The sequence below is a fragment of the Lutjanus erythropterus genome, unplaced genomic scaffold (assembly GCF_056507025.1).
Source record: "Lutjanus erythropterus isolate fLutEry1 unplaced genomic scaffold, fLutEry1.hap2 Scaffold_171, whole genome shotgun sequence".
In the NCBI taxonomy this organism is placed as follows: Eukaryota; Metazoa; Chordata; class Actinopteri; order Lutjaniformes; family Lutjanidae; genus Lutjanus; species Lutjanus erythropterus.
Window position 1 is genome coordinate 154,982 of NW_028146648.1, and position 15,829 is coordinate 170,810.

The following is a 15,829-nucleotide window of genomic DNA, read 5'->3' on the forward strand; positions in this document are numbered from 1 at the left end:
CAGACAGATGGACACACAGCTGAGCATCCTCACTCTGACTGGTGTGTGATTTTATCTGTCCAGGTGGAGGATGATGAAACGAGGACCAATCAGCGGCCAGACTTCATCCGGCTGTCCAATCAGAGCCCAGACAGGGAGGACCTGGTGCTGTATCCTGACCAGTGGGAGGACAGAGTGAGCCTGGCAGGAAGGTACAACCGTTTCCTCATTTTACCATCAGCTCAGAGTCTGGTTGCGTTGGGCTTTAACACGCCCCCTGTAAACCCCACCCCCTCCTGCCAGTGAGTTCCAGGTGAAGGAGGCGTGTCCTGCTGCTGCAGGTGGACGACAAGACAAACGCAGTCCAGACAGCGGCTGCTCACTGGGATTCAACTCCAGTCTGTCCAGTCCAGTGAGACCAACAGGAGACGGTTGGTCACTACGCTGCATTACAAGAGATACTTAAGTTACTTTACAGATTCAGATTTTTCCACACAAAACATGGAAACGTTTAGCCAATGTGATCAATCAATGAATCAATGGACAGCAAAAGTGTTGATCATTGGGGTTTTTTGCCTTCATTTGATAGGACATTATGAAATTAAGGAAGTTTTTCTGAAGTTTGTCATTTCCATGAACCTCTTCTAATGTGATGCTTCAAAATAAAGATCTGTTGGTGAAACGTGTCTCATGTCTCATGTCTCCACAGAGCCTCTCAGCGTGGACGGAAACTCCTCTGAGCTGGAGGAGGAGGAAGAGGAGGGAGGAAGAAGAGGAGGAGGAGGAGCAGGAGGAGAGGTCAGGACCCAGGTGGTCCCTCAGACTCCAGACCAGGAGGCGTTCCTGAAGGAACACTTCGTCACACTGGCTGAGCTCTCAGGCTCAGGTACAACACAGCTCACAATCTGATACACAACAACAACAACAACAACAACAACAACAACAACAACAACAACAACACTCAGAAAACAGGATACACGTAAACTCAGTGCAGGTTGATGATCCGTTTCCACAACAGTCCAAAAAACAGACAGTAAACTGTTGTTGAGTTGTGGACAAAACAAGACATTTGAGGACATCATCTTGGACATTTTATGGACAAAAAAACCTAATCAGTTAGGGGAGAAAGTGATGGACGGATTAATCTAAAATGGAAAGACTTGTGACAAAGACACCAGGTCGTTGACAAGCTTGTGACAGGATTAATTGATCATTAATGGAGAAAATACTTAACAGATTAATTGATCATGAAAATAATCGTTAGTCGCAGCCCCATTTAACTGATCTCAGTAGGATGAAGTCATGTGACCTTTGTGTTGACAGGAAGTCCCAGCAGAGCGTCTCACAGCTCCAGTGAGAGTCTCAGCATCTCTTCCAGGTTCCTGTCCCAGAGTTCAGCTGGAAGGTAAAACATTCAATCACAGAGCGCCACACATTCTGATGACTCAGCATGTTTAGTCACATGATCAGGGACAGACCAGAATGAGGCTGTAAACCTGTCAGGAACCTCCTGGTCCTGGTTCTGATGAGTCTCTGCTGGTTTTCTGTCCCCTTCAGTCGTACGGTGCTTCCTCTCCCGTCTCGGATCACCAGAGGAGGAGGAGGAGGAGAAGGAGGAGGGGGGGAGGTGAAGGTCCGTCCTCTGGTCTCAGAGGTCCGACCTCTGATGGAGCAGAACCAGAACTGGACCCAGGGTGGGAGGATGTCATGGAATCAGGACCCAACACCGGAATGGAACCAGGACCAGACCCACTTACTTCAGGACCAGGTACAATCCCAGAACAGGACCAACCGGGACCAGACACAGCCTCCTCAGGTGGGGAACCAAAACCAGCAGGGTCTAGATCAGATCCAGAGCCCAGTGGAGGAGGAGGAGACCTCCTCATCTCAGCAGGCCCACCGGCCATCCCCACTGAAGAAGAGGATCCAAACCACAATTGAGTCCAGAAGGAACCTGGGCCCAACAGCCCGGGCTGCTGCTGCCTCCCATCTGAACTCCTCCTCTGGACTCCGGAAGGCTCAGTCAGTCCAGAGCCTGCTGAGCGACACAGGTAAGACTACAAACCCCATGAGACAAAGAAAGACACAGTCTGTCAGAACAAGAGCTGAGACTTTGCCTGAGGAACTTGAACTTGTTTAGAAAATGTTTAGACATATCTTGGTCATGGAGGACTTTATGCCTCTTTTGGACTTGGACTCATCTTGGCATTGTCTTGAGAGACTTTAGACTTGACCTGGGACTGGTCTTGAAGGATGTCAGACCTGTTGAGGTCGTCAGACTTGTCTTGGCCTTGTCTTGAGTTGTACTGAAGGACTTGACTTGACCTAGAACCAGTCTTGAAAGACTTAAGACTTATCTTGGCATTGTCTTGGGTGACTTTGGACTTGACCTGGGACTGATCTTGAAGGACTTCTGTCCTGTTTGGGACATAAGACTTGTCTTGGCATTGTCTTGAAGGATTTAAGACATGTGTTAGACTGTTTTTGGTTTCATACTTATCTCTGTCTGTCCCTCAGGTGACTCATCTGTCTCCCCGTCGACCTCTCATCCATCAAGAGAGGTCTCCCCTCAGCTGCTCCTCCCCCTGCAGCGACCCACCACCCTCCCCTCCTCCCCCAGACGTCCCCCATCTGTAGCCCCGTCCCCTCAGAGACCCAGTCCTGCCTCCCCCAGGTCGCCCCAGCAGGAGACAGCCACGGCTCCGGCTGCTGTCTCCACCCCAAGGAAGTTCTCTGCGTCCTCATCCACTCCGGTGGCGCCGCGCTCCTACATGAGCCCCACTGCCAGCTCCATGGCCAAGATGTCCCGCTCCGTCTCCGTGGGCGATGGCCTCAATGTCTCAGAACCCACAGAGGATCCCTCAATGACATCATCAGTGGCATCATCATCCTGCTCCTCTCAGGTCAAAGAGACTCCACCTCCTCCTGTTGCTGTGGTGTCCTCTAATGCTGCTCTGGCCACGCCCCCTCATGCTGCGGTTGTGCCCGTCGTGGTCTCCTCCTCCTCATCTTCTTCTATAGGTAGCCATGGTAACCAGGCAGCCCCTCCCCCCCGCGGTCTCCAGGCTCGGGTCCCTGGCAGCAGCAGACCGCTCCCTGACAAGCCCTCCCTCGCCTCCTTCACACCGTCACCCTCCTCCTTCTCGTCTTCCTCAACGCGACCTCCTCCGGTCTCCGTCTCCCCCCTGGCTCCCCCCTGCCAGGAGGAGGAGCCTCAGAGAGACGACACAGGTTTGGACTTCCATCTTCCTCCTCCTCTTCTTCATCCCTTCATCCTGTCATCTGTCCATCAGGGTTCTGCCTCTCCCTCCATCCTGACGGGTGAGACACTTCACTCCTCTTTCCTTTATGTTGTCGCTTCTTCTTCTTCTTCTTCTTCCTCTTCTTCTTCTTCTTCTTCTTCTTCTTCTCTTTATAGTTAAGGTGAAATTGTTAAATAACAGAGAAAACTGAAACTTAAGTCCAAACATGGTTAACTTAACTTAAATCCTTCATGATTATCCTGATATATCAAATATCCTAACAATGTTTTTGATCATATTACATCACATCATATTTATTATATTATATCCCCTGTAGCTGGATGAGATTCTTCCAGGTGAACAGTCATTGTTTAGTCAGTTTGCATCACAGTTACAGGATCAAACAGATAGAAGCTACAAAAACACACAGGGAGAACATTTACATGAGGAATCATAAATACATTTTTATATTATCTGGAGCACTTCATAAAAATCTCCTGGTGACCAACATGTTGTGTCTAATGACTGATGAGAGAAGATAAAAAAGAGAAGAGTGATAGAAACGGAGCGCAGCTGACGCGCCGTCAGACGCTTCACCAGAGCGCACCGCGGAGCGCAGGACAGCTGACGCGCCGTCAGACGCTTCACCAGAGCGCACCGCGGAGCGCAGGTCAGCTGACGCGCCGTCAGACGCTTCACCAGAGCGCACCGCGGAGCGCAGGACAGCTGACGCGCCGTCAGACGCTTCACCAGAGCGCACCGCGGAGCGCAGGTCAGCTGACGCGCCGCCAGACGCTTCACCAGAGCGCACCGTGGAGCGCGCGGGTCAGCTGATGCTGGACAGCTGGGAGAGGTGGAGCGATGTACACTTTGACTTTCTCTGACAGTGTGAAAATCTGATGTTTTTACATTGCAGAGGACATTAAATTAGGAATTTATTGCGGCGCACTGAAAAATAAATGGAATGAATTGTTGAATTTATATTGAACAAGCAAATCTGACTAAACTGAAAAAAATCTTAGGTTTTTCAGCTCTATGATCAGAAATGCATCCTTAGCAACGGTCCGTTGTTCACAGCAACAGAAAACAACAGATCTTAGAATGCTGTAGCTGACCAATCAGAATTTATTGTTTAACAAATCTGTGTAATAGTATATTATATATTTTTCTTTTAGTGTGTTGCAATTATTATTAATCACCAACTATTTTGATCATTAATTGTTTTAAGACATTTTTAAGACGAAAAAAATCCAAATTCTCTTAAATGTGAATATTTCCTGGTTTCTTTCCTCGTCTCTGACAGTAAACTGAATATACTTGAGTTGTGGACAAAACGAGACGTTTGAGGACGTCATCTTGGACTTTGATCAACATATTCTGACTTTTTATGGAACAAAGAACTGATCAATTAGTGGAAAAATTATTGCCAGATTGATCACTAGTTAAAAAATAGGTTTGAACCTGTTTTTCAAGATTATGACAGGATTAATTAATAATCTACAGATGAATTAACAATGAAAATAATTGTTAGTTGCAGCATTAAGAGTGACTTTACATTCTGCTTCTCTCTGTGCAGACCAGCCAATCAGTGTGGAGACCTGCAGAGCTCTGACCAATGAGCTGCAGAGCTGCTTCAAGAGAGCGACACACCTGTACAGGAAGGTGAGTCTGGACAGCAGCTGAATATTGATCCATTAAATGACTGTAGATTTATATATAGAAGCTGGAAATCATTTTTATTAGATTTTTGTAAACAAACAGAGACCAAACCATCAGATCACAGAAATCATCAGCAGTGTTTTCTCTCCTCCAGGTGAGCGGCTCCTCCTCCAATAACTCCGCCTCCGACCAGCATCAGATGGCTGTAGTCCTATCAGAGGCCTTCCAGGCCATGAGGGCGGAGCTCGACTGTCTGCCGCTTGGAGCACCGAGCATGCTGGGAGTGGACGGGGGGTTGGGAGGAGTGGGGGAGGTGAAGACGGCGGCGCTGCTGGAGGAGTATTCTCTGCTCCTCCTGCAGGCGGTGAACAGGAGGCTCAACACACACTGAACATAATACACTCCTCCTCTTCATCTCCTCCTCCTCTTCATCTCCTCCTCCTCTTCCTCTCCTCCTCCTCTTCATCTCCTCCTCCTCTTCATCTCCTCCTCCTCTTCATCTCCTCCTCCTCTTCATCTCCTCCTCCTCTTCATCTCCTCCTCCTCTTCCTCTCCTCCTCCTCTTCATCTCCTCCTCCTCTTCATCTCCTCCTCCTCTTCCTCTCCTCCTCCTCTTCATCTCCTCCTCCTCTTCATCTCCTCCTCCTCTTCCTCTCCTCCTCCTCTTCATCTCCTCCTCCTCTTCATCTCCTCCTCCTCTTCCTCTCCTCCTCCTCTTCATCTCCTCCTCTTCCTCTGTTTTCCTCCTTTTATTATTTTACATCTTCCATCTTCTTCATCCTTCTTTTCTCCTCCTTTCTCTCTCTTGTCTTCCTCCTTATCTGTTCAAATCCTCCATCTTCTCCTCGTCTTTCTCGCCGTGTTCTTCGTCTTTCCTGCTCCTCCTCGTCTCCGCAGATGAAGGATTTGAAGCCATTTTGATTTGGATTTTGGACGTCGATTCTTTTCTATTGTGATGAAGATGATGAAGACTCTCTGAATCTTTTCACTGATTTTTACAGACTGAACTTTTTATTATCGACGTTTTTTAAAGACATTTTTCTGACGGAGTCGTGAAGTTTTTCCGTTTTCATTCCCTGAGGTTCAGAACAGATCATTTGGATTATTGATCTTTGATTAGTGTTGTAGAAATGTTATATTAATGTTAGACTGTAGAGACTTTTAAAGGAGCAATACAACATGTTCTGTTACTGTTTGATTTGAACAAACTTTATTGTTCTTCTATTTGATGTAAATCTTATTTCCTGACGTCACTTGAATGTGAAACAGACGAACGTCATGATGAGTTCAAGTTCTTCATGTTTCTGATCAACAGTTTGTATTTATTTCCTGTCACTACTGACTGACTCTTTATCCTGCACCTGAACGTCTCACACACACACACACACACACACACACTGATGGGCGTGTTTTTATCTGATGGAGGATGTACATTTTTATATTTATTATTAGTAGAAACACTTTTTGAGGCTCGTCAGGTTTAAATTTGTTTCTAATAAGTATGTTGTAACTTTCTCACAAACAAAAGGTCAAAGTTTGTTTTCATGTTTTTGTCTAAACTTAATAAAAGTTTGAGACTTTTGAGTTTTTACAAGAACTTTGTCTTCCAAACAGTTTGTCAGAAGCTGATTGGTCGGCTGTGAACGTTGTTTTACTGCTTTTTTGAAAAATAAATTGATTGACATGAGCACAGTGAAGCCCGTCGTCTCTTCTTCTCTTCATCCTCACATCGACCACCGCAGAGATGAGCTGCTGCGACATGGATCTGTTTCCTGATTGGTCAGCTGGTCTGATGGGACTGTAATCAGAGTGTTGGAGATGCTACATTAGCAGTTATAACACTGTTCATTAGACACAGTCTGAACGACAGCAGTGACTCTGATGTTTTTCATGTTTATTCATAAAAGATTCTTCAGATCGTGAACGAAGTTCTTCCTCTTGTTCCTGTGACATCATGATTTCATCACGTTCTGTTTGTTCAGGGAACATTTTAATATTCAGTTTGTGTTTTATACAAGATATATATTAAAACTGTTCAACGATTATTTCTATACATGTGACCATAAAGATCAAGGTGCTGTCTGATGCTGGAGTGAGTGGTTTGGTAAGTTTGTTTTCTTCACCATGTCATCCCTGCTGGGAGGAGCTAAGTGTTAGCTAAAAGTAAACGGCCACAGAATCCAATGCAGCCTCAACAAAAAAACTCCGGAAGTTCTCCTAAATGAACCCGGATATGAAAAGAGTTCAGTTTAAGAATTGTAAATGTCACTGACACGTTTTCCAGAAGTTATTAATGTTTATTACAGTTTCTGAATGTTTATAAGCATCAGAGATGTAAACTCATTTCCTCCACATCATTATTACCTTTAGACATTAGTCCAACAGCGCAGGACATCCTTCACCCTATCAAAACAAAAGTCCAGTCTTTCAGCTCTGTTCTGGTGAGAACTGAAAGGATCATCACTGGTACCCTGATCCCGCTCGGTCCTGTCAGAGGGGGAACAGCAGGAACCCAGAGAACAAGCTGAAGTTTCGCAGGTCGTCATAGAGTCGGTAGCTGGCTGGCAGACTGAGGCGGACGCCGTCGCCCTGCTCCAGCTGCAGAGCCACACTGTTGGATGTGGAGGCATATCCGCCGTGGTCGTTCAGCTCCAGGTTGAAGAGGATTGGCTGGTTGTTCCTGTACAGGTAGAGACCCATATAACCTTTGAGGTAATCTGCAGCTGTGAAGCTGAAGAAGTAAAGTCCTCTGACAGGAGCCGTGAACACACCTGTCAGACACAGAACAGGGTTAAATTTACACACACACACCTGTCAGACACAGAACAGGGTTAAATTTATACACACACACACCTGTCAGACACAGAACAGGGTTAAATTTACACACACACACCTGTCAGACACAGAACAGGGTTAAATTTATACACACACACACCTGGCAGACACAGAACAGGGTTAAATTTACACACACACACCTGGCAGACACAGAACAGGGTTAAATTTACACACACACACCTGTCAGACAAGGAGGGTTAAGGTAGCACACGGATCACATGTACCTGAGTGTTATTTGAGTGTTAGCTTAGTGTTAGCTCTGTGTTACCTGAGTGTTAGCTGAGTGTTAGCTAATACTACAGGTAACACACAACTAAACCATAGCTGGGTGTCACCTGAGTGTCACCTGTCTGTTAGCTGTGTGTTACTTGTCTGTTAGCTGAGTATTAGCTGTGTGTTAGCTGAGTGTTAGCTGAGTGTTAGCTAAGTGTTAGCTGAGTATTAACTGTGTGTTAGCTGTGTCATACCTGTGTGTTAGCTGAGTCTTAGCTAATACTACAGGTAACACACAGGTAACACAGGTAACCCACAACTAAACCATAGCTGACTGTTACCTGTGTGTCACCTGTCTGTTAGCTGTGTGTTACCTCAGTGTTAGCTGAGTTTCAGGTATGTGATGATGGCGTACCTGCAGTCTGGTTGTAGGCTTGGCCAATGTTGGTGATGGTTTTAGAGAACAGCAGAGTCATCTCCTCATTAAATGGTCCGACTGCTCCTGAATCAGTCAGACCAGCTGAGAACGCCACCTTCAGGTTACCTGGAAAAAAACGATTCACCTTCAGGCTCCTCAGTTCAATGTCTTAATGTGACAAAAAACATGCTAACATCATCTTTTACAGTAGAGTTTAAATTTAGGTTATATGTTAATTAAAATGTTAAAAAACATCATCTACCTTTAGTGTTGATTCTGTCCATCAGTCTGGACTCCATCGAAGAAAGTTGATCAGACTGAACTGAAATCACAAAATCAGCACAAACAAATGTTTAACAATACTAACATGGCGTTAAAATAGTAATATTAGTAATAGTATTTGAGGTTCCTGAAAGAACCATCGGGGTTTGTTCATGTTTATAAAGGAGTTCCTCAGGGAGCCATGTTGGATCCTCCACAGTTTTACTCTGAACATTTATGATTCAGTCTTTTTTTTTTCCTCTGATCAAAACTCTCCTTGACTTTGTATGAAGTTAACAGTTAATCTGTGTTGTAGAAATGTTCTCCTGCTGCTGCTGAATAATGAAATAGAGAGTTCTGTCGGCCGACGAGGTTTTTATTTCCTTTGCAAAGAAGGTCAATCAGGACACCAGCGGTCAGAGTGTAGAAAGACCCAGAACACGGGGAGACCTGAACATTTCTGCCTGAAGAACGACGTGAGGGTGAAGGTGTGTTCCACACCCCTTTGTCTGCTGCAGGTATCGGCACCTGACAAACAGTGTTCTCACACTCCTTTGTCTCCTCAGGGTGTGTTCTGCAGATGTTCCCATCGTTAAGAGTTCTAGACATGATCATTTGAAGCACAAAAGGACTTGGTGACTCGGTGCACTCGGTGGGAGGTGGGGAATCTCAAACAGTTTCAACACCAAGGAATAAGAAATTGAAAATTACAATTACACCTGTGACAATAATAAATTAATATAAATATACAGTTGGTTTTAACTTGTTTCTGTGTTACCTGTGTTTTGTGTCTTCAGATCTTCCAGCTGTTTCTCGCTGACTCTCAGTTTGACCTCCAGAGCTGAACAACAAATGATTCATGAGTAATTTGATGGTTTAATTAATGATTAATCAGAGGTAATATTGAAGAGTTGATGATGTCAACCTGCAGTGTGATTCTCCAGCTGTGTCTCAGTGGATCTCAGTCTGACCTCCAGAGCTGCTGAAGAAAACTGATTTGATCTGTTTGTGCATTTACTGAGTCTACATTTAAACTCTTCAGTAAAGATAAAGATGATTAATAAATGATCAATACCTAAATGATTACTGTAAATATTCTATCATAATATCAGTCTACCTGTCATGTTGTTGTGTCTCTCTGTCAGTCTGGACTCCATCGAAGAAAGTTGATCAGACTGAACTGAAAACACAAAATCAACACAAACTAATGTACTTTAAAATATTAAAATAACGTTACAGTGATATTCTACATAAGTATTGTAATTAGTTCAATGATGTATTTACAAATCAAAAGCTTCATTATAGTGTTTTATCACTTATCTCAAAGGTTCAGGAGGTTCTAAAAGAACATTCAGGGTTTGTTTCTGTGTATAAAGGGGTTCCTCAGGGAGCCATGTTGGATCCTCCACAGTTATATAAACAAGAACACATTAACATAAATCTATAGATATTATGAACCTGTCTGTCTTACCTGTGTTTTGTGTCTTCAGATCTTCCAGCTGTTTCTCGCTGACTCTCAGTTTGACCTCCAGAGCTGAACAGAAAACAGGAAATATCTGATTCATTAATAAACTAATTACCTCTTGTTTTAATGAAAATAATAAAGTAATATTAACGTACCTGTAGTGTTGCTGTTTCTGTCCATCAGTCTGGACTCCATCAGGGAAAGTTGATCAGACTGAACTGAAAACACAAAATCAGCACAAACAAACGTACTTTAAAATATAAAGATAATGTTACAACAACAACAACAACAACAACAATAATCTCATGCATTGCGATTTCTATTTATACATTTAATTACAATGGTTTATCTGAAGGAGTTCCTCTGGGAGCCATGTTGGATCCTCCACAGTTTCAGTCTGAACATTCATGAATCACACTTTTCTTCATGTCTGATCCAAACGCTCCTTTGCTCTGTATGAATTTTAGTTAATATACGAAAACAGTAACATTAATATAAATATACAGTTGGTTTTAACTTGTTTCTGTGTTACCTGTGTTTTGTGTCTTCAGATCTTCCAGCTGTTTCTCGCTGACTCTCAGTTTGACCTCCAGAGCTGAACAGAAAACAGTTCAACAGTTCATTCGTGTTTATAACGGAGTTCCTCAGGAAAAACTGTTGGATCCTCTAAAATTGCGGTCTGAACAATCTGCTGCCTTCAGATGGAACTAATGCGTTTGTGGTTACGCGTGTGGCGTTCAAGTGGCCAAGTCGTGAGAACGCCGCTGCTAGGTGACGCCAAACCCATCTGCATCTAGCAGTCACAGAGGCTAACAATATGGCGAGCCAGCAAGCGGGAAAGTACTGAAGGAAAAGCGACTGCAGAATGAAAAGAAAGGCTTTTGGAGATGATAAAGTGTGTGAGACATGATTTTTTTTTTTTTCACTTTTTCTCAATTAATATTTAAATACTAATATATTCTTAACTTGTGTTTCTGCATGGACAGACGTGATGTGAGCACAAAAACACAGTTAAGGGAACTGTCTTTAACACAGAGCTCAATGAAGAGTTAACCTGCCACAGAGCAGGCTGGTTCAGTGGTTTCAGTTACCATGGTTACAGAGCTGGGATCCCTGTAAGCTGGATCTGTCACTTAAATTAGCCAGACTTATCAAAATAAGCCAGGCTTTTCCTTTATCCACGTTGATGGAGCGCCCCTTAGGAGTGTTTGATTAGCGTTGATATGTCATCAGAACAGCTGAGTTGTCGTCATAGAGCCACGAGCACCACAGCGCTGGAATCAGTGGAGCCTCAGCTTTCATGTGACGTCTTGTTTGTGTGTGTAGCATCAAGAAGCAGATCGTTAACAGTGAAAATGTGTCACATGGGTTTAACAGGAGGCGCCAGAACGTTTTTGACGTGTGGTCATTATTTTGCTTGTTGTTGGATTTGTGTTTGTTGCAGGTAAAAATGTTTTTTTATGATCTTTTAGCTGAGTTTGTTCTGTTTGATGTGCAGCGTCAATATTTTTCTATGTGATTACTGTAATCTTTCATGGTGTTTGTTGGAGAAGTGCACCGCTAGAACCTGTATGGTGTACCTGTGTTAATCAAAATTATGAAGAAAAACTAAAATTACAACATATGAACTCACCATCCACCAAAAAATGAACTTCATTCCCTCAAACATTTCCGAAAACATCACCTGTCACAGCGCTGTCTGAAGGATTTCATATTTATTATACAATAATAATGATAATAAGAATAACACATGAATGTCTGTCTTACCTGTGTTTTGTGTCTTCAGGTCTTCCAGCTGTTTCTCACTGACTCTCAGTCTGACCTCCAGAGCTGAACAGAAAACAGGAAATGATTCATTACTAAGTTAACGACCTCGTGTGTTAATGAAAGTAATGAAGTAATGTTAACGTACCTGTAGTGTTGTTGATTCTGTCCATCAGTCTGGACTCCATCAGAGAAAGTCGATCAGTCTGAACTGAAATCACAACACAGATCAGAAACAAACAGTTTCTGTCAGCAGCTGTTCTTCACTTTGAACTTCATGCTAACTCATGCTAACTTAGCTTCATGCCAATTAACCTCTTGCTAAGTTAGACTCGTTCTACCTCAGCCTTGTGCTACTTTAGCCTGGTGCTAACCAGTGTTGGGACTAACGCGTTACTGTGACGCCGTTATTTTTTGCAGTAACTAGTAATCTAACGCATTATTTTTTAAATTCAGTAACTCAGTTAAAACTTAATGGGAGACCTTTTTTTTCATAGTAACTAAAAAGTTACTTTTCACAGTACTGCGTTACCTTTTGGTGTAAGTAATCAGTAAAGTAACTGAGTTACTTTTGAAATAAAGTAACTAGTAACGGTAGCTAGTTACTGGTTTTCAGTAACTAGCACAACACTGGTGCTAACTTAGCCTTGTGCTAACTTAGCCTCGTGCTAATATCAGTGTTTACTTAGTGTAGTTTTATCATCACTAAATTAATGGGTTTCAGCTCATAAACTAGTTGTTGTGTAGGTCATAGAAATTCACTGTTACAAATATTTACAGCCACTAACTGCAGGTGTAACTGTTGTGTAGCTAACTGCACCAAAAGCTAATGTTAGCATGCTAATATCTGAACTGTAAACTACAACTGAAAAGTCAATCAATGAGGGAAAATGGAATGTGATTCATGATCAAAATTTCAACAATAGAAAATGGAAATATTTAATACAGTTTACAAAACAAATGAAATTGTATGATACAAATTAAATAAATGACAAATTAGCATCAGCTAGCTTAGCTTCACCAACTCATCTGTAAGTATTTCTGTCTGCTGTTTGCTATTCAGCAGGTTGTTGACAGTGACTTTTTAAGGCTTTTAATTTGAAAAGAAAGACACTATGACAGACATAAGAAACTTTCTTGAAATAGTTGCTCATCATTTTGAGATATTAAGTAATTATTTTAATGGTTTCTCATTGTGACGACTTACAGGGTCTATTATTTCTTCTTTTTTTTTTTCTTTTTAAAGCTCATGTTACCCCTCTGCATCTCCGGTCATCAAAGGAAAGCCGCCTGGCCGTCTCAGCACCTCGCACAAGACAGTCCAGACTCTTTTCATGTGTTGTGCCACGCTGGTGGAATGACCTACCGAGCGCTGCCAGAGCAGGGTCGTCCCTCTCTGCCTTCAAAAAGCTCCTGAAGACCCAGTTCTTCAGAGAACGTCTCCTGTCCTGATCTAGAGATACTCTTCTAGGGCCTCTTCTATGTAGCTTGATTGTTAATCCTCTTTTTGTAAGTTGTTTTGGATAAAAGCGTTTGCTAAATGCATAAATGTAAATGTAAATGTATTTCTTTTTTTTTTTAAATCACATTGGTGGAGACACTTTGAACTCTTTTATTTATGTTCAGGGTCAGTTTTACCGTCAGTCTTCATCTTCAGCTGGTTGACTTTGTCCTCACTGACTCTCAGTTGGACCTGCAACACTGACAGGAAACACATCTGATCGACTAATTTTTATCATGAAAAGAAAACCACAGAAATATGAAAACAAAGAGCTGATGTTACCTTCAGTCTCTCTCTGAACGGCACTCAGTCTGTCTGAAAATACAACGTTACATGTGACATGATGTTACGTGATGTGGCTGAAGTCAGCAGCTCATCAATGAGTCTCAGTGTCGCAGCTGACAATGGGCTGATATGACATATTTATGACAGGTTTTGCTGTATTGGCTAATGTCAAGTTGGCCATAACAAACACATCTCAAACAATGTCAAACTAATATTAAAAACTTAACAAGTAACTGAATTTTACTTCATGAATCCAGTCAGAAACATTCATGAAGACTCATTCATGTTCATGATGCTGCCATGACAGTCAAATGCAAACACCTTCAAATGAAGATTTACCAAAAACCATAACAGAGTTGAGCTTCACATAGAAAAGGATGACAAAATATGATGTTAATAAGAACTGAGTAGTCTGAATCTCAGTAATCTGACAGTAAAAATGTCCAAAAAAGTTATTAAAAAAGACAAACATTTGCAACGAAGAGCTGATCATGTTAGCTACAGTGTGATTCTGCAGCGGCTCCAGCTGTGTCTTAGTCTGACCTTTACAGCTGATGAACAAAAGAGGTTTTAAATATTTGTACTATCTCAAAACTGAGAACTCTGTGGCTCCTCAAGTCTGCATGTTGGCGTGATCTGAGGGAAATTTTGCTATCAATACCTGAGTGTGTGACGAAAAGTGACAGGAAATATAATGTTTTCAGTGTCGGGGCCTCTTTGGCCTCACACTTTTTGGTGAATTTAGTGAACATGCCGAAAGAAGCGGCGGGCAAATACAGCAATTGCACAGGCGCTTGTGTCAACAACGTCCCCCTCGCTTGCAGTGCTTAAGGATGCAGTCCCCGGGGCATTAGCAGCCCAAAGCTTGCACCGCAGGCAGGGGGTCGCTTCTCCGGCAGGGGGGTTAAGAGGTGGGCGGCCAGCAGGGCCTTGTGTGCTTGCCCAGGCAGCACATACGATAAATTGGAATCGATACAGAGAAGATTAGCATGGCCCCTGCAAAAGGATGACACGCAGCATCGTGAAGCGTTTCCACATTTTGATCTCCAGCAACTGAGGGGTACCCGTGAGGCCGTGGCGCTCCTAGCCACATTACACGGTCAGTGCCGTGGGCAACGCCTTGTCCGCAACAGGCAGCGCCGGGGATGTGAAACAAAAGCAAGCTGGGCGCCAGAGATTCCCTGGCAGCGCTGTGCTGTGGCTTGCACTCTTGCGGGCGACGACAGCAATCAGTCTGACACGACCTGATCGGGAATTTAGCCAGGGCCGCTGCTGGCCGGGTCTAACTCCAAGCCATGCCTCAGTCCAGTCCGAGGAGGCATGTTATGCTCTGGCCCACTGCTGCCGGACAGGCTCTCAGTTGTGCTGGCATGCCTCCGGCCTCAAAGGAGTACTGGTCTCCGCCCCCTTTTCAGTGTCGGGGCCTCTTTGGCCTCACACTTTTTGGTGAATTTAGTGAACATGCCGAAAGAAGCGGCGGGCAAATACAGCAATTGCACAGGCGCTTGTGTCAACAACGTCCCCCTCGCTTGCAGTGCTTAAGGATGCAGTCCCCGGGGCATTAGCAGCCCAAAGCTTGCACCGCAGGCAGGGGGTCGCTTCTCCGGCAGGGGGGTTAAGAGGTGGGCGGCCAGCAGGGCCTTGTGTGCTTGCCCAGGCAGCACATACGATAAATTGGAATCGATACAGAGAAGATTAGCATGGCCCCTGCAAAAGGATGACACGCAGCATCGTGAAGCGTTTCCACATTTTGATCTCCAGCAACTGAGGGGTACCCGTGAGGCCGTGGCGCTCCTAGCCACATTACACGGTCAGTGCCGTGGGCAACGCCTTGTCCGCAACAGGCAGCGCCGGGGATGTGAAACAAAAGCAAGCTGGGCGCCAGAGATTCCCTGGCAGCGCTGTGCTGTGGCTTGCACTCTTGCGGGCGACGACAGCAATCAGTCTGACACGACCTGATCGGGAATTTAGCCAGGGCCGCTGTTGGCCGGGTCTAACTCCAAGCCATGCCTCAGTCCAGTCCGAGGAGGCATGTTATGCTCTGGCCCACTGCTGCCGGACAGGCTCTCAGTTGTGCTGGCATGCCTCCGGCCTCAAAGGAGTACTGGTCTCCGCCCCCTTTTCAGTGTCGGGGCCTCTTTGGCCTCACACTTTTTGGTGAATTTAGTGAACATGCCGAAAGAAGCGGCGGGCAAATACAGCAATTG

The 15,829-nt window shown here is 44.2% G+C and overlaps 2 protein-coding genes and 2 non-coding genes across 4 annotated transcripts in view; 3 read left to right on the forward strand and 1 right to left on the reverse strand.

Annotated features, from left to right (window-relative positions):
- The window catches only part of mapkbp1 (mitogen-activated protein kinase binding protein 1), a 50,763-nt gene extending 45,456 nt beyond the window's left edge, over positions 1 to 5,307 (forward strand). The window contains exons 25-32 of the mRNA XM_084714268.1: positions 64 to 191; positions 283 to 419; positions 683 to 865; positions 1,303 to 1,384; positions 1,537 to 2,030; positions 2,497 to 3,210; positions 4,798 to 4,883; positions 5,035 to 5,307. Of these exons, the coding sequence (XP_084570394.1) occupies positions 64 to 191; positions 283 to 419; positions 683 to 865; positions 1,303 to 1,384; positions 1,537 to 2,030; positions 2,497 to 3,210; positions 4,798 to 4,883; positions 5,035 to 5,271 (2,061 nt within the window). The 3' untranslated portion in view covers positions 5,272 to 5,307. The remainder of the gene's footprint in view (positions 1 to 63; positions 192 to 282; positions 420 to 682; positions 866 to 1,302; positions 1,385 to 1,536; positions 2,031 to 2,496; positions 3,211 to 4,797; positions 4,884 to 5,034) is intronic.
- Positions 5,308 to 7,346: 2,039 nt separating this feature from the next.
- The window catches only part of LOC146304091 (uncharacterized), a 35,801-nt gene continuing 27,318 nt past the window's right edge, over positions 7,347 to 15,829 (reverse strand). The window contains exons 12-21 of the mRNA XM_084714263.1: positions 11,840 to 11,902; positions 10,605 to 10,667; positions 10,228 to 10,290; positions 10,079 to 10,141; positions 9,725 to 9,787; positions 9,533 to 9,589; positions 9,386 to 9,448; positions 8,609 to 8,668; positions 8,344 to 8,514; positions 7,347 to 7,651 (exon numbers count right to left, since the gene is read on the reverse strand). Of these exons, the coding sequence (XP_084570389.1) occupies positions 7,371 to 7,651; positions 8,344 to 8,514; positions 8,609 to 8,668; positions 9,386 to 9,448; positions 9,533 to 9,589; positions 9,725 to 9,787; positions 10,079 to 10,141; positions 10,228 to 10,290; positions 10,605 to 10,667; positions 11,840 to 11,902 (947 nt within the window). The 3' untranslated portion in view covers positions 7,347 to 7,370. The remainder of the gene's footprint in view (positions 7,652 to 8,343; positions 8,515 to 8,608; positions 8,669 to 9,385; positions 9,449 to 9,532; positions 9,590 to 9,724; positions 9,788 to 10,078; positions 10,142 to 10,227; positions 10,291 to 10,604; positions 10,668 to 11,839; positions 11,903 to 15,829) is intronic.
- LOC146304092 (U6 spliceosomal RNA) lies at positions 14,557 to 14,663 on the forward strand. The gene has a single exon (XR_014769615.1). It is a non-coding gene; the product is annotated as a U6 spliceosomal RNA (small nuclear RNA).
- Positions 15,268 to 15,374, forward strand: LOC146304093 (U6 spliceosomal RNA). Its single transcript, XR_014769588.1, has one exon. It is a non-coding gene; the product is annotated as a U6 spliceosomal RNA (small nuclear RNA).